A 13787-nucleotide genomic window follows, 5' to 3' on the forward strand; every position below is an offset into this window, starting at 1 on the left:
CCTTTGTCGGTCCTGGGGCTTGGTAAGCCGGCAAAGGCAAAAAGAACACGATTCACTTCCCAATGTTTCGTCCCAAGGCCCGGGCCCATCCATGCAATTGTGTAGATCTTTCTTTTAATAAACGTACATCCACTGATTGATTAACGTGCCATTTTAACCACCTTGTCGCCCTCCATTCAACTCCCGTCTGCATGACAGACAACTCCCATCGCAAGGTTCAACTCGCTCGCTTCCTGATTAAGCTTGGTTTGGGCTCGGAGTAGGCTTGCGATCGCGTGCCTTTGCCCGTTTTGTCATACAGCTTTGCGCTCGCTTCACTGTCCTCCATTCACTTGCTACCTGTCGGCGGACGTTTTGGCCAACCTGTCAACCGGACCCGGGGATCCATACTCAGGCACAGCAACCCCGTTTCACCTATCGTTACAGCCAAATTCTAGGTTGGGACCTACCTCCCCTTACGGTTTACCACGACCACTTGGCCCGTTCCGAAGAGGACAGCATTCGACCTCCGCATACGACCCTGCTACCCACCACCTGTTCTCAGGCGTTACATTCACGCATATATTGCCTGACCACCTCCCGGCTCAATTGCCCGCCATGAGGCCGGCTGCGAAACACTTCTACCTGTCCTTGTTCACGCTCTGGGGTGCGCCTGTTCAGTGCAAACCTTCTAGCACTATAGCTCAAGATGACAGTTGCGCAGTATGTCGCACTTGAATCCTTCCATGCTTTTCTTCCTTTACTTGGCTAGCTGCCTGGTTGCAGCTGCGTCTGCCGTCGCAGGACCGCCATCCCAGCGTCACGGTGGAAACACAGCCTCTAACAGAACCATCTTGCAGATCTCCCCAAAGTCTATCGTGTCTGACGCGTGCGCCTCGTACTCCACGCTCGACGCGCTCAACCAGAAGGTGAAACCTGCTGTCGACGACCTCACACGCGGAACCGACTTCTTCTCTCACTACCGCCTGAATCTATTCAACAAAGCATGTCCATTCTGGAGCGACGAGGACGCCATGTGCGGCAACCAGGCTTGCGCCGTGGCTACGCTGGACAATGAGGAGGATATTCCTGAGATATGGCGGGCAAGTGAGCTGGGGAAGCTGGAAGGGCCATTGGCGAAGCACCCAGGCAGGAAACTGCAAGAGGAACGACCGCAAAAACCACTACAGGGCCTCCTGGGCGAGAACGTGGGCGAGAGCTGCGTGGTGGAATACGACGACGAGTGCGACGAACGAGACTACTGTGTTCCCGAGGATGAGAGTGCGGCTGCCAAGGGCGATTACGTTTCTCTGGTCCAGAACCCAGAACGTTTTACGGGATACACTGGAGACAGCGCCAAGATGGTATGGGATGCTATATATCGGGAAAACTGCTTCCAGAAGTCCTCTTTCCCACACTCGGCCTCGCTGGGTACGACCTCAGCTCCCAGGGGCCCGGCAGCACATGATTTCCGAGCTGTTTTGCAGGATGCTGGTCGCCAGCAGATGCTGGAACAGCAGTTCAACAACAACAACCAAATGCAGGCTTCAGCTTCAACAGGCCTCGAATACGAAGACGAATGCCTTGAGAAGCGGGTGTTCTATCGAGTCGTCTCGGGCATGCACACCAGCATCTCGGCTCACATCTGCTGGGAATACCTCAACCAGACAACGGGCGAATGGCAACCCAACCTTCAATGCTACTATCATCGCCTGCACACCCACCCAGAACGCCTCTCGAACCTGTACTTCAACTATGCTCTGCTTACGCGTGCCATTGCCAAAGTTGGTCCTCATCTCCAGGGTTATACTTACTGCACGGGCGATCGGGACCAAGATGCCGACACCAAGGCGAAGGTCCTTGCAGTCACACAAGGAGCCTCGAGCGTGCCCGAAATATTCGACGAGAGTCTCATGTTCAAGAACGGCGAGGGACCTTCGCTGAAGGAGGACTTCCGCAACCGGTTCCGCAACGTGAGCCGCATCATGGACTGTGTCGGCTGCGACAAGTGCCGTCTGTGGGGGAAACTGCAAACCGCAGGCTATGGCACCGCGCTCAAGGTCTTGTTTGAGTTCGACAACGAGAGCAAAGAAGTCCCCATTTTGAAGCGCACAGAGTTGGTGGCCCTCTTCAACACTTACTCGAGGCTGAGCAATTCCATGGCGCACGTCAGGTACTTCCGAAACCTCCTGGGAGGGTCTGAGAAGGAAAAAAGTGCTGTTCCGGATCGGGCCAAGAAGCCACATGCGGTAGGCACCGGCACTGGACCTGTGGAACCCTTGGAGGTACCATTGGAGACAGAAGACGACGAATGGGCCGGCAGCGATGAATCCCAAAAAGAGGAGTCTAAAAAGGCAACTATTGCCGACGAATTCCAGGGGGAGTTTGAACGTGTCCTCAAGGCCTTCAAATATGTCGTCAAGGGTTGGTTCAGCTTTCCCAGGAGCTTGTAAGTCATTAAAACCCCTCCGTGGTAATATTAACTATTTACTGACTGCGGATGGCAGGTTCTTGATTGTCATTGAGGAGTTCAATCGGCTCTGGGAATTCTATATCGGCTTGCCTGTGACTCCGAGAGCCTGGGGTTTCCACAGGCCGAATGTGGATGAACTATAGTAGAAAGATCTGGGTGCTGGTTGATACAAAGGCCTTTTTTCTTGCAAACAAACATGGGCTGCACGCATGCCTTCCAAATGGCAACCGGAGTTTTCAGCGTTTAGAAACTTGAATTTGTTACTGCATTCCACTTACAATAGGTCGTGGCGTTCCTAGGTCGAGCACTGCTTTCCAACATACATGTAGTCAGGAGCGTTTGTATGTACATATGGAGTGTGATGTGTGCTATCTACAGCTACAGATCGTTTCCAGGACGTATACATGTTATTATATAGATATATATTAGACAGAATCTCTAAAGCAATTAGCCTTAGGCCTCGGCATATTATTCATTGAATCAGTGTACATGACTATAATCCCAAGAGGCCTTTGGTCCCTGCCTCGGGCAACGCAATATGGGTCACCGCATTTCCGATCTTGGCCTTGACCCCATCCACTCGAATATGCATGCCTTGCATTGCATCACGGTATGATGATGTCTTTCCCGACTCGAAAACCTGCCGGGTGATGTTAACCAGCTCGGGGGTGGGCGGCTCGAAAGACCAAGCGACAGAGATGTGAAACGCGTCCCCAACATCCATTGTGGACTTACTTCCGTCATCGCCGCCGCCCGCAAAGGCATACAAAGCCGGCTGCCCAAACGACTGGACAACGCCGTTGCATCGCCGCAACAGCTGCGTCAGTTCGCGGTTCTTCCTCTTCGCTGCACCTTCCTCGGCATCCGCCTCTCGCGTCGTCGTCGTCGGCGTCGTCACCGACTCGACCCGCAAGACCAGGAACGACCGCGCCGACTCCGCGGTGCGGTGCCACTCCAGCCCCGTCGGCCGCAGCGAGAAGGCCGGGATCTCCGGTCCGCGGGCCAGCGCCGCCCGCACGGCGTCCAGAAAGTCGTCCTTATTCCCTGTTGTCAGAGATAGGGGGCGCGACAGGCTGATGTGCAGCGGGAGCGGAGCGCCGAGGTCCGAGGTCAGGAACGTCTTCAGGTCCAGGTCAGGGGCTACAGCAGAGGCGGAAGATGAGAGCTCGTCCAGGAGGCCGGTCAGGGTCTCGTACTCGGGGGAGGTGCCCGTGGTCGTGGGGTGCCATTCCGTGTACAGGTGCGAGGGCCAGTGGCCTGCAACGTGCGGGTTCTGCCGCTTGCGCCCTTGGTGCAGGGTTGGGTCGTCGCGGGTGCTGACGCGGACGGTGGAGGCGTAGAGGTCGTGGAAGGTGCTGGGGAGTGGGGGGTAGGGCTGGTTTTGATGCTGTTGGGGTTGCTCCTTTCGGCGGTGATGTAACGGAGCTATTGGTGGTGTTGGTAGCGCCTGTAGTCTTCTTGGGTTTGTCCTGGCCAGTGGTGGCGGTTGACGGCGAGGGGGCTTGTAGTTTGAACTTCTTGGCCTCGGGTTCGGTATCAGAGGCGGCAGCATCCGACTCCGAGGAGGAGTAGTCTACTAATAAGGCCATGGCGCATTGGTTGATGGGTTGCCGTACATGTCTCTCAGGTGGTGCGGTCCACAGTTGTTTACGGTGCTATAACATGGGTGCTGCACAAAAGCGGTTGCTGGGCTTAGACCGTCTCCTGAGAAGTATACAAATCGGGGCAGAGCCGCAGAGGCAGTTGAAGTCCAAAAAGTGGCTTGCGTAGTGCCCGCTGGCCCCTGCTTCCAAGCTGCCAGGCACATGGCTTCAGGTCCACTTAGCGAGCATGGACGTTGTAGGGCTGGCTTAACTGGGGGGTAGATCCGGGAGAAGAAGGTGAAACATCAGACGAACCTGTCTCCTTAGTCATTCATGGCACTGTTCAATGTTCCCAACGTCAAGCGAGATTCATCTTGACTCGGTCTTCTGTGCTGGGAAGTACTTTGAACTTGAATATAATGACCAGCAGTCCACCCCCCGGCCGGGGTTCGCTATATATACAACCCACCTTATGCTACATATCCGGTTGTCAAGCTCACAAATCTCTTCGCTCGTCTGCATCGCGAGCAATCAAAATCCGACTTCAGGTCGCCATGACGAAACACCGGGGCATAATGCCTGGTGTGTGTCAATATCAGATCTCCGGTATAGATAGACGTAGGCAAACATGAACCAATCCGTCAACGCGGGGTGAAGAACAAGTGTCGGCGATTGAACTGGCAGTTGCACATAGAAAATCATGGTGAATTGCCCAAGGTCTTTCTTTAAAACAATCGGTTATCAGGCAAGTCAAAACCAAGGTACAATGTTCCCGGACCTGTTTTCAAGTGCTTTCGTCCGATAAGTTAGTCCTGTGGTCGGAAACCGTTTCGGTAAACCAGATCAACAACAACACTGCAGTACCAGCAGTGCCCTCACAAGGTCATTCCCAGTTGAGATCGCCGACTTCGTCCCTGTCTTTAAACAACAATTGCATCGGCAGATCGGTATACCGAATCTGTATACCGAATCGGTATAACGAAGGCATCGACGAATTTTTTTTAAAAAAAATCTCGTGCTGGATCGTGCCTGCCACATGCCACCCAAGCGTCGGTATCAAATCGAACCTGTCGCGTCTCCAATCTTCTAACACAACAGTCGCCGACACTTCAGTCTTTCAGCATTGAAAGGTCCACCAAGATGGTCTCGCATGAGAGGAAAGCTAGCGACAACGGTGGCCAGGGTAGCTACCAGACCATCGCCGATGACGATGTTGTCGGCGACAATGGTCGATCTACTCCCGATCCCAAGGCCCAGGAGTCGAAGAAGCCAGGGGTGTTTCGACGACTTAGTCGATCTCTGCGAAAGACATTCACGAGTGACATTGATGAGAACGACCCTGAGATTCTGCGCATGAAGGACCGAGAGAGGCGCTGGAAAGCCCAGGTAAGTGCGTACTTCTTCTTCTTCTTCGCATTCCTGTATCTTCGTTTTCTCCCAATCTGTCATTGTCATTGTCCTTGCCGGCCGGTCGCGGACATGTCCCACTTTGAACCCAAGCATCCTACCCAACCTGTATCGAAGATGCTTGTGTATCTTATTACCTCTGCACCACGGCTGCGGCACACAGGGTCCTGGCTAGCCTCTGCCCGCTGCTGCTAGTCGCTGGCGGCCGCTGTCTAATTGGGCCGACGTCATTGTCGCAGAGTGGAATTTGCGACTTTTTTGATGTTCAGCAAGGGTCCCCTGGCCGCCCATTGCGTCACGGTGGGCCCTGCCTAATGATATGCCGAACCGTCCCTGCTTCCGTCTGGCATTTTACATCATACCCCAAGCAAAACACCCACCTTCTGGCACCGGGGACACCCACTACCGCTGGCAGATTGCATGCAGATGGCTACGAAGGGACGCGTGTGCCTTGCGGCAGCAACTCTGTCTGCTCCTTTGGAAAAATGATGTAGGCTGACATATGACATGCAACTAGGCCGAGAAAGAATTGAACGGGCCCTTCACAGATCCCGATATTAATTACATCGAAGGCCCAGGTTGTCCGTCTGTGAAGTCTGTTTTTCGTACATATCACAGCGGCCTCAACACCTGGAAACAAGCCCACCCTGACAACGTTACCGACAACGACACTCACAACGACACCTACAACGACACCCAGCAGCTAGCCGAGGAAGAACTCCGTCGCATTAACAGACAGGCTATTGGAGAGCACAGGCCCCGTAACCAGCAAGCTCAACTTCAAGAGCCCAAGCCCCGTCGCCAGCAAGCCCAGCCTCAGGAGTCCAAGCCTATCCGCACCCAAAGCCTGGTCCAACCAAGTTCACGTACACGTCCAACTCGGCGATCTAACACGATGAAGTCCAGTCTGGGTAGAAGCGCTTCTCTCAGCCAGCGATTCCCTGGCGATATGTCGCACCGTCCTCTTGAACAGATCAAGAAAGAGAACAAGGCCGCCCAGAGAGGTCCTCATTTGAGAAAGACGACTCTGCCTCGCGCTGACCCCATTGACACGCTTGACAACATCCTTGGGCACTCGTACCATCACGAGGGTCCCTTCGATGCAACTTTGGCCTCGCGCAACCTCAACAAGAAATATGCACCAATCGAGGCCGTGAAAAGCACCAACATGGAGGCTCTGAAGGCCACGCCCAACGAGCTCGTGCAAGACTCGCTCACTAAGCATGTTCCTCTGCAAGGCACTGCTAACATTCCCCCGGGAATGATGGACTTCAGCGGCAGACGGATGAGTTACGAGGAAGGTGCTGATTTGCAACGGGAGCAGTTTGCTAGTGGAGGCCCATCCCGCCGCTATGACGATGTTGTAAGTCAGCAAGATCCCTTTACACAAGACACGCACGATCGACTACCCAATCGTACGAACATGGTTCAAGACAACAACGGTCACATCTCTACTATACTAGAAGAAGATGAAGAAATTGACACAACCAACACTACCGACACTGCACAAGCACAAGCTAACAGATCCTGCCAGGACTACCATCCCGATGACTTAAAAGGCAAAGGCGAGCCATCGTACACGCTCGAACGAGCCTTTAAGCATGGCAAGTCTGCTAGCGTTGGCGATGGCCCTGGTGTCTATGAGATGCAGCCAAGAGGCATGTCGAACTCGTCGCCTTCCAAAGACAAGGAAGGCGATGTGTTGATTCGGCAGCGTAGTCGCAGCTCGAGCTTCGGCGAGGCCCCTCGGGCTCTGGCGCCCATACGACGTCCTCGGATTCCCCGTTCGGCGGCGGCAGCAGCAGCTCGCCCGGCAAACGTCTCAGTACCGGCCTGAAGAAGCGCATCGGAAGCATTCGCCGCAAAGCTGGTCGTGGCTCATAGTGCTGTGCTTTAAGCCCACCTAAAACACCAGTGGATTCACTTAGACACTTCACTCAGACACAGCCTTACTTGGACGACTTTTGTGCACTGAATTGCATGAGCCCGTCCTACTTCTCCCAGGTGCCCCTCAATTGGCATTGAACCGACATCACGAGGAGTCTCATCGGCTTTTATTTATGCGCCCTTACTTTACTTTTCATTTGTCTTTTCACAACCCAGCCACTTGTTGTACGATATTAGGGAGTTCGGTGACAGAGAAAACTGCGTCTCTGTGAGCCGATGAACAATCGATGCCCTTGACATGAGCGATGATTAGTCAAGGCTAGGCAATATGCCAACTCATCCTTAGGTATGCCAGGGATGCTTGGCCCTGCCTGAAGGGAGTCAGTCAGGCTTTGGAAGACAACGTAATCCCGCCGAAACTTGCAGGCGAAGGAAAGAGAGATTGCGTTTGCGATTGCGTGCAAGCAATTTTAAGGCAGGGATATCCCCCGATGATGCGAATGATTTTTTTTTTTTTTTGGGAGCGAAGAGAGGCGGGACTGGCAATAACGACGACGAGTTGACAGATACCCACAATTGCTAGTAATGAACAAGATGATACATTGATGAAGATGGACTAACAAGGGTCGCTGAGATCTGGCCTACCTAGGTGACATGCATGTGTATCAAGAGGGGTATTTCCATATCAGCATGGCCTGTTACATGTAGTCAGGCCGAGTCAGCCTTACCTTGGGGTGTCTGGTGGACAGGGGTGTGCCACCAGTTGACCGGCCCTTGCCCCGCCCCGGGCCAAGCCAGACATGCCCGTGTAGTACTATCATTACCTATCTGCCGCCTGCCTGTATCAATGGTAAGATGTAGTAGGTATGCAAGTATGTAGGTACTTACAGGTAGGCAGTAACACCAACCGTTCAACAAACGACAGTGCCCAGCCCCCTGGCGCGCCCAGTCAGTTACCGCTGAGCCTTCAATCGAGCCGATCAATTGATAGGTCCAGCGCCGAGGTGGTGCAAAGGATACCACAGGAGTCCGAATCCCATCCGCAAGCAGCGAAAAGCTGGTCGCATCCGGTCGGGTTTCTCTACTCATCCCATCTGTTTGTTATCCATCCATCCCCCCACCACATCTCATTGAATCGCATCGCATCGCAGCGTATCGCCATGGAACAAACTGTTCCCTGCTGTCGGGCGGCCTTTTGATTCCAGAGCTAGCCTCGAACCTAGCAGGCATATATGCATGCACACTTACACTTTCGGTACCTGGCAATTGAAGAGGGGGGGAAAGGCCTAATCCATCAATTGCTTGCTCCATTCGTTCATATTAGAGTGCATTGCCCAACCCACCCTGTCTACCTCCACAACCATCACCCAGGATCCCTTTACTCAAGCTTCCTTTGAAAAAACGACCATCCGGAGCCTCCATGGATGAGTATAATTCTGCCACAAGCGCAACGGACGGACTCTCTTCCAGGCAACAGCAGCAGCCGTCGCAGCAGGAACAGCAGGAACAGCAGCAGCAGCTGACACAGCCGCCTCGTGGGGCTCACCTTCTCACCTCAACGGCCAAGAGCCATCGTCAGGCGACTAACGAAGCGCTAGCAGCTGATGATAGCAGCACACCTTCAGGTCAAGAGGAGAAAATCAGCTTCATGTGTTTTCCCATTTCAAGGTGATTGCGCTCGCTTCCCTTCGGTTGTTCTCCCCTTCCCGGCCTGTCACGCGCAGCCTCGCTCTAGGTCTGTCTAATTGACCCATGCGCTGAGAGCGTCCTCCTTCCTGTTGGATGCGTCGCTTCTTTGTTTGTTTGTTTTTGTATATAAGTACGGAGAGAGACACGCACGTCTGTGGGCTCTTTTGCGTTTGGCGGATCTTCTGCTCTTTGTTGTTTGTTCCACAGGGAATGCCACTTTCACGTGCTGTGTCTGTGACCCTTCTTAGCAAAATTCTTACCTGAAAACACCCCCAACAGGTTCTCCCATATAAGAAGTAACATGTCGTTCTTCTGGTCCAAGAAGCGGGAGGAGCCAAAAGGCGCCCCTGCATCTCCTTCAATGGAACCTCCCTCTCATCAGCCACAAACCGCTAGCCACCCCAAAGACAGCAACAACACTATGGAGGGCGCCATACTAGATTTCGAAGCGCTGTACGAGGAGGAGCGCAAGGGGTTCTTGAAGAAGGACTTCAAAGGAAAAAGGCCGAGAATCGAGGAACAGTTCCGTGAATTCTGGGAATATGACAATGCAGAGCAAGATGCGAAGGCTTATCTGCGAAATGACCAGGCATACGCCTACCCCAAACGGCCTAAATGGGTACAGGGCAAGACCATATTCACAAATTTCAACGACCGCAATAAGATACTCGCCGAGGATGAGGATGGAGAGGTCTTAATCTCTAGTAATCATGCGTCCTTCGACATAGCCCAATATCCTGGCAATTCTTCGCCTGCTGGCATGTCCATGATCCACCTTCTCGGTTTGCCCAAGAAGTCGATCTACAACGGGGTCTCTTTGGAAAAGGACAATGTTCAGGTCATAGACAAGATCATAGACCTCTTCAAATCGAAGTGGTCAGACCTCGACTTTCGGGCACGGGTGGTAAAACATCAGCTGGACGCCATAGAGCGGCAGTTTAAAGCGGCAGATGAGAAGGAGAAGGAGAAACCAGAGGAGGAAACACAGAAAAGCCGCAGGCTCGCAAAGGAAGGCTTCGACCTCGCCAAGCTACATCACAAAGAGCTGGAGGCCAGAATCAAAGATCTGGATGTGGACGGCTTCCAATTTGGGCTGCACCTGTATCCGGATCACAGCATATCACACTTCCACATGCATATCGTCGCCATACATCCGGGTATGCGTAAGTACTCAACCTCACAGCACGATGAGAAAACGAAGGACGTGGGGGAGGTTCGCGAGGCCATCATGGCCTTCGACAGGAAAACCAGGACCTTTGATAAAACCTGGGTAGCAAAGACTGGGTAGCGTTGTAATGGAGACGGTTGAATATTATACCCCGTATGATGAACTACGGACCGGCCTATGGGCGGGGGGTAAAAATATTTACATATCTCGTACCAGAGCTATCCGCTTCAGTAAATGACTCCGGATTAACCTTTTTCCTAAGAGCGACGTCGTCGGTTTCAATGAAGTGATTTCGAATCGTGTTTTATATTTGGATTCCAGTCAGACTTTTTCAAGTGGTTATAGCCCTCCCGGAGTCATCATGAACTGGTCGCGCCTAGGGCAATGAGTAGCCGAGGGTCTGACACGGTTGCAATATTTGTCTTTAACCTCACTGGTAAATAGCCTTGTGATCCTTCATTTGGTCAAGTTAGGCAGCATATTCAATTTTGCCGTAATGCCAATGCTCGAGTGTGTGAAGTAGGACAAAGCAGGAGAGGCAGTGAAAGGGCAACTGGCTCTCTGGAGAATGATGGGGCCACGAGGAGAAGGGATAATCTTTCTTGCCCCATTGACCTTTTACCATCGACTCTCAGCCTGGAGCATTACTTGCTTCATCTTAGGCAGCTACTGAGCTTGATACTTTACAGCAGCGAAGAGCCAGTGTTGGCAGTATCCACCTGTCATCTTGTCAAGTGTCACGAATTGTAAGCATGGCACCTTCAACCTAAGTGAATGTACTTTCAAAGTGTACGACCTGGGCTGTTCGGGCTCCGCTCCATGGTACATGATACTGAACTTCCAAGCCATTCCAACTAACAGCATTGACCATTGCCAAAGCCTACGTGATGGAATGGGATGTCCTGGTGCCGACGCAGGCTTGGGTGGATGTGTAATGGGAATAGTGTATCAGTGCAACCACAGGAAGGGGAGGGCAGTACAAGAATTGAACCTGCTGCACATGGTGACGAGGCTGGCTGCTTCGTCTTATGGCCTTTTTGGTATCTTCTTACCGGCCGAGCCTTTCCGGACATTGTTGGCTCGAGGACGTAACTCTTTGATGATTTGGGAGGCCCGACCTGCAGGTGGAACCCCAACAGCACACCACCAGAATTGGTAACGAAAGAGCCAGGGACTAACAACCGAGAGATGGGGGCTACGACCGGACTTGTAGGCTATTCTGGTCTATGGGAATACCCCCGTCCGGTGGGAGGTGTGAGCCTTCCTTTCCATTCACCTGTCGCGGTGAAGCTGTGTCAACTGCGCAGAAGGCTGTTCCCACCGGAACAGCTCAAGCCCCTGAGTATCCCGATCGCAGCTTCCAGACCAACATAAAGCTGTTGCAACATACCTCGCCTTTGTCATGGAACATGTTCCTCATAGGTGGGCCGTTGCGTAATGGGCATGTGCTTCGGCTACCCCTTTCTCGCATATCCCGTGTACAGTTTTCCTACCAACGCCCTCTTTGATCTCTGGAAATTGCCCGTCTGGTTTTCCTAATGACCCTCCCTGATACGATAGTCAATGCTTAGCATCGTTGCTGTCTTTATCATTGCGAGTCTATCCAAGCTCTCTGATGATCATAGACATAGCACCTCCTTGGAAAGCTGACACCCCTCCTTAGGATCACCCGCCTTGATGATACATAACTCTTTGTTCACCTCGTGCGATGAGTGCAGTGAGTATCGCGATGGGACGCTGCATATGTATCGCTCGGGAGCCATGGGCTTGATGTTCTGGCTCCTCATACCTCGTTATCAACACGGCAGGACCGGGTGACTGTAACATATATAAGAGACAACTAACTTTGGTCTTCGCAATGAGTAATGACAAGAGACAGGAAGGCGCGCGGGCTGGTAGCAGTGGAAATTACCGACATAGCAGCAGCAGCAGCAGCGGTGGGAGCTCACATTCGGACATGCCTGTCAGTCCCGACTTCTTGCATAGCCTTCAGCCAGCCCGCACCAACTACAACACTCCCGAGCCAGCGGCTCTCTCGCAATCCCAACCCGCGCCAAGCGCTGTGGCGGGGGCAAGCCGTCCGGCACCCGCCCCCGCGGCATCTGCCTCGGCCGCCTCTACTTCCCAGGAAGCACCTCGAAAGCTGCGGGAGCTTGCGCCAAAGCCGAACAGTAAAGTGCTGCCAACGTGCAGCAAATGCATTACATCGGTCCTCGAATCTGACTATGATAAGGAGAAAGGGGCCTGCACGTCATGTTTGACGTACTACTGCACGGGGTGTAAGTCGAAAAGAACCGAGGCAGATTTCCAAGACAAACCGACCGGAGGACGCTATGCAAATTGCAACAGGTGCCGCCAGAGGTGGCAATAACTCAGATCCCTAGATTGGGTGATTAAGCGGCGGAAAGAAGGAGCAAAGTAAAGATGGGTTCTTGGTGAGGTCGTGGACCACAACGCCTGTGCAACTCCGGGTTGAGTTGCACTTGGTCTTCACTTTCCTTTTCATGCCTACCATTCCTTTAGCAGGCCTAGAGAAACATGAACTATAAGACATCAGTTTTACACTCAATGCATCTCGTGATGCTCGTTTTATGTTGGTATCTACAGAAATGCGGTCAGATGCTGTAGGTTATAATTATTAAAGGCAGTAGGGTCTTGATTCAACAACCATGAACATGCCTCGACTAGGCACCAGTACACAATATGGCCTTGGTGTGGCGTCAAAGTCATTATGACGGTCACACCACGCTACCAAAGCGCAATAGGAGCATGAATTGTCAAAGGTTCCCCATTGCCCCCATTACCTGTCACTGCTCCTATAAGCCCAGGCATGTCTAACCGGGTGAGATGGTGAACTACTCTGACTACTTGGGAGACCTAGTTAGGCCGACTGAGAGGTCAGGGGGATAAACTACACGACCGCACAGCCGACTTTTTAGCGGCTGTTCGGCATCAGAGACCCGTTAGCCTTCAGCTAAACACGAGGCCGCCTTGCGAGCTAGGAGGTCTACACCATCAGCGTGGTGATTACTGGTGTCCAGGTGAGTGGATTTACTGCATAGTAGTATCCAACGTGGCGCGGTCAAGCATCTATCCGACGAGGAAGCCGTTGGATGGGCTCACTGACACTGCACGATCGCCTAACCCAAAGGCGAGGAAACCGGCACCTGACTAGTCAAATGTCACGGCATCCAAGATTCCTGACACTACACATCTTTTTGTACTTGATGGGTTACGAAATATGTACTGGTATGCTGTACACAAGACTTACGCAGTAGAGATAGTTACGAATCCATAACCAGCTTATGAACAGTCGACATGATGAGAATCGTGGTATGACAGTGACCTGGGTACTGCAATATATACTAGGTACACAGCCAGTCGATGCGACTGGGAACGTGAAGATAGGTTGCGGATGTTTATATTTATGTCATTATGGGACACTTAATCTATTTGACAACTCGGGTATATGGTTTGATTAATCCGCCTCCGCATCCAAATTGGATACTCTTCCAAACTTCTGATATATGCACACTTCACATTCCACCATACCCAAGCCATAACGCCGAAGAAATGCACACGTGATTTCGTTAGGTTTGTT

The 13787-nt window shown here is 52.5% G+C and overlaps 6 protein-coding genes across 6 annotated transcripts; 5 read left to right on the top strand and 1 right to left on the bottom strand.

The window, feature by feature from the left end:
* Positions 1–597: 597 nt before the first annotated feature.
* Positions 598–2595, top strand: PG986_003187 (endoplasmic reticulum oxidoreductin-1; the record flags this gene model as incomplete). The annotated part of the gene is made up of 3 exons (XM_066839409.1): positions 598–702; positions 840–2428; positions 2487–2595. 3 exons carry the CDS (start codon positions 598–600, stop codon positions 2593–2595), a joined length of 1803 nt encoding a protein of 600 aa, XP_066704473.1.
* Positions 2596–2945: 350 nt separating this feature from the next.
* On the bottom strand, positions 2946–4041 carry PG986_003188 (U6 snRNA phosphodiesterase Usb1; the record flags this gene model as incomplete). The annotated part of the gene is made up of 2 exons (XM_066839410.1): positions 2946–3827; positions 3874–4041. The coding sequence occupies 2 exons, from the start codon at positions 4039–4041 to the stop codon at positions 2946–2948; spliced, it is 1050 nt and encodes a 349-aa protein (XP_066704474.1).
* A 1134-nt stretch (positions 4042–5175) lies between these two features.
* PG986_003189 (uncharacterized protein) lies at positions 5176–5617 on the top strand (the record flags this gene model as incomplete). The annotated part of the gene is made up of 2 exons (XM_066839411.1): positions 5176–5421; positions 5606–5617. 2 exons carry the CDS (start codon positions 5176–5178, stop codon positions 5615–5617), a joined length of 258 nt encoding a protein of 85 aa, XP_066704475.1.
* A 774-nt stretch (positions 5618–6391) lies between these two features.
* Positions 6392–7326, top strand: PG986_003190 (uncharacterized protein; the record flags this gene model as incomplete). Its single annotated transcript, XM_066839412.1, has 3 exons — positions 6392–6805; positions 6977–7141; positions 7168–7326. The coding sequence occupies 3 exons, from the start codon at positions 6392–6394 to the stop codon at positions 7324–7326; spliced, it is 738 nt and encodes a 245-aa protein (XP_066704476.1).
* A 2113-nt stretch (positions 7327–9439) lies between these two features.
* On the top strand, positions 9440–10306 carry PG986_003191 (uncharacterized protein; the record flags this gene model as incomplete). The annotated part of the gene is made up of 1 exon (XM_066839413.1): positions 9440–10306. The coding sequence occupies one exon, from the start codon at positions 9440–9442 to the stop codon at positions 10304–10306; it is 867 nt and encodes a 288-aa protein (XP_066704477.1).
* Positions 10307–12044: 1738 nt separating this feature from the next.
* PG986_003192 (uncharacterized protein) lies at positions 12045–12570 on the top strand (the record flags this gene model as incomplete). The annotated part of the gene is made up of 2 exons (XM_066839414.1): positions 12045–12465; positions 12536–12570. 2 exons carry the CDS (start codon positions 12045–12047, stop codon positions 12568–12570), a joined length of 456 nt encoding a protein of 151 aa, XP_066704478.1.
* Between the last annotated feature and the right edge of the window lie 1217 nt (positions 12571–13787).

Source organism: Apiospora aurea (assembly GCF_038362705.1).
Source record: "Apiospora aurea strain CBS 24483 chromosome Unknown utg000002l_segment0_segment0, whole genome shotgun sequence".
Lineage (NCBI taxonomy): Eukaryota > Fungi > Ascomycota > Sordariomycetes > Amphisphaeriales > Apiosporaceae > Apiospora > Apiospora aurea.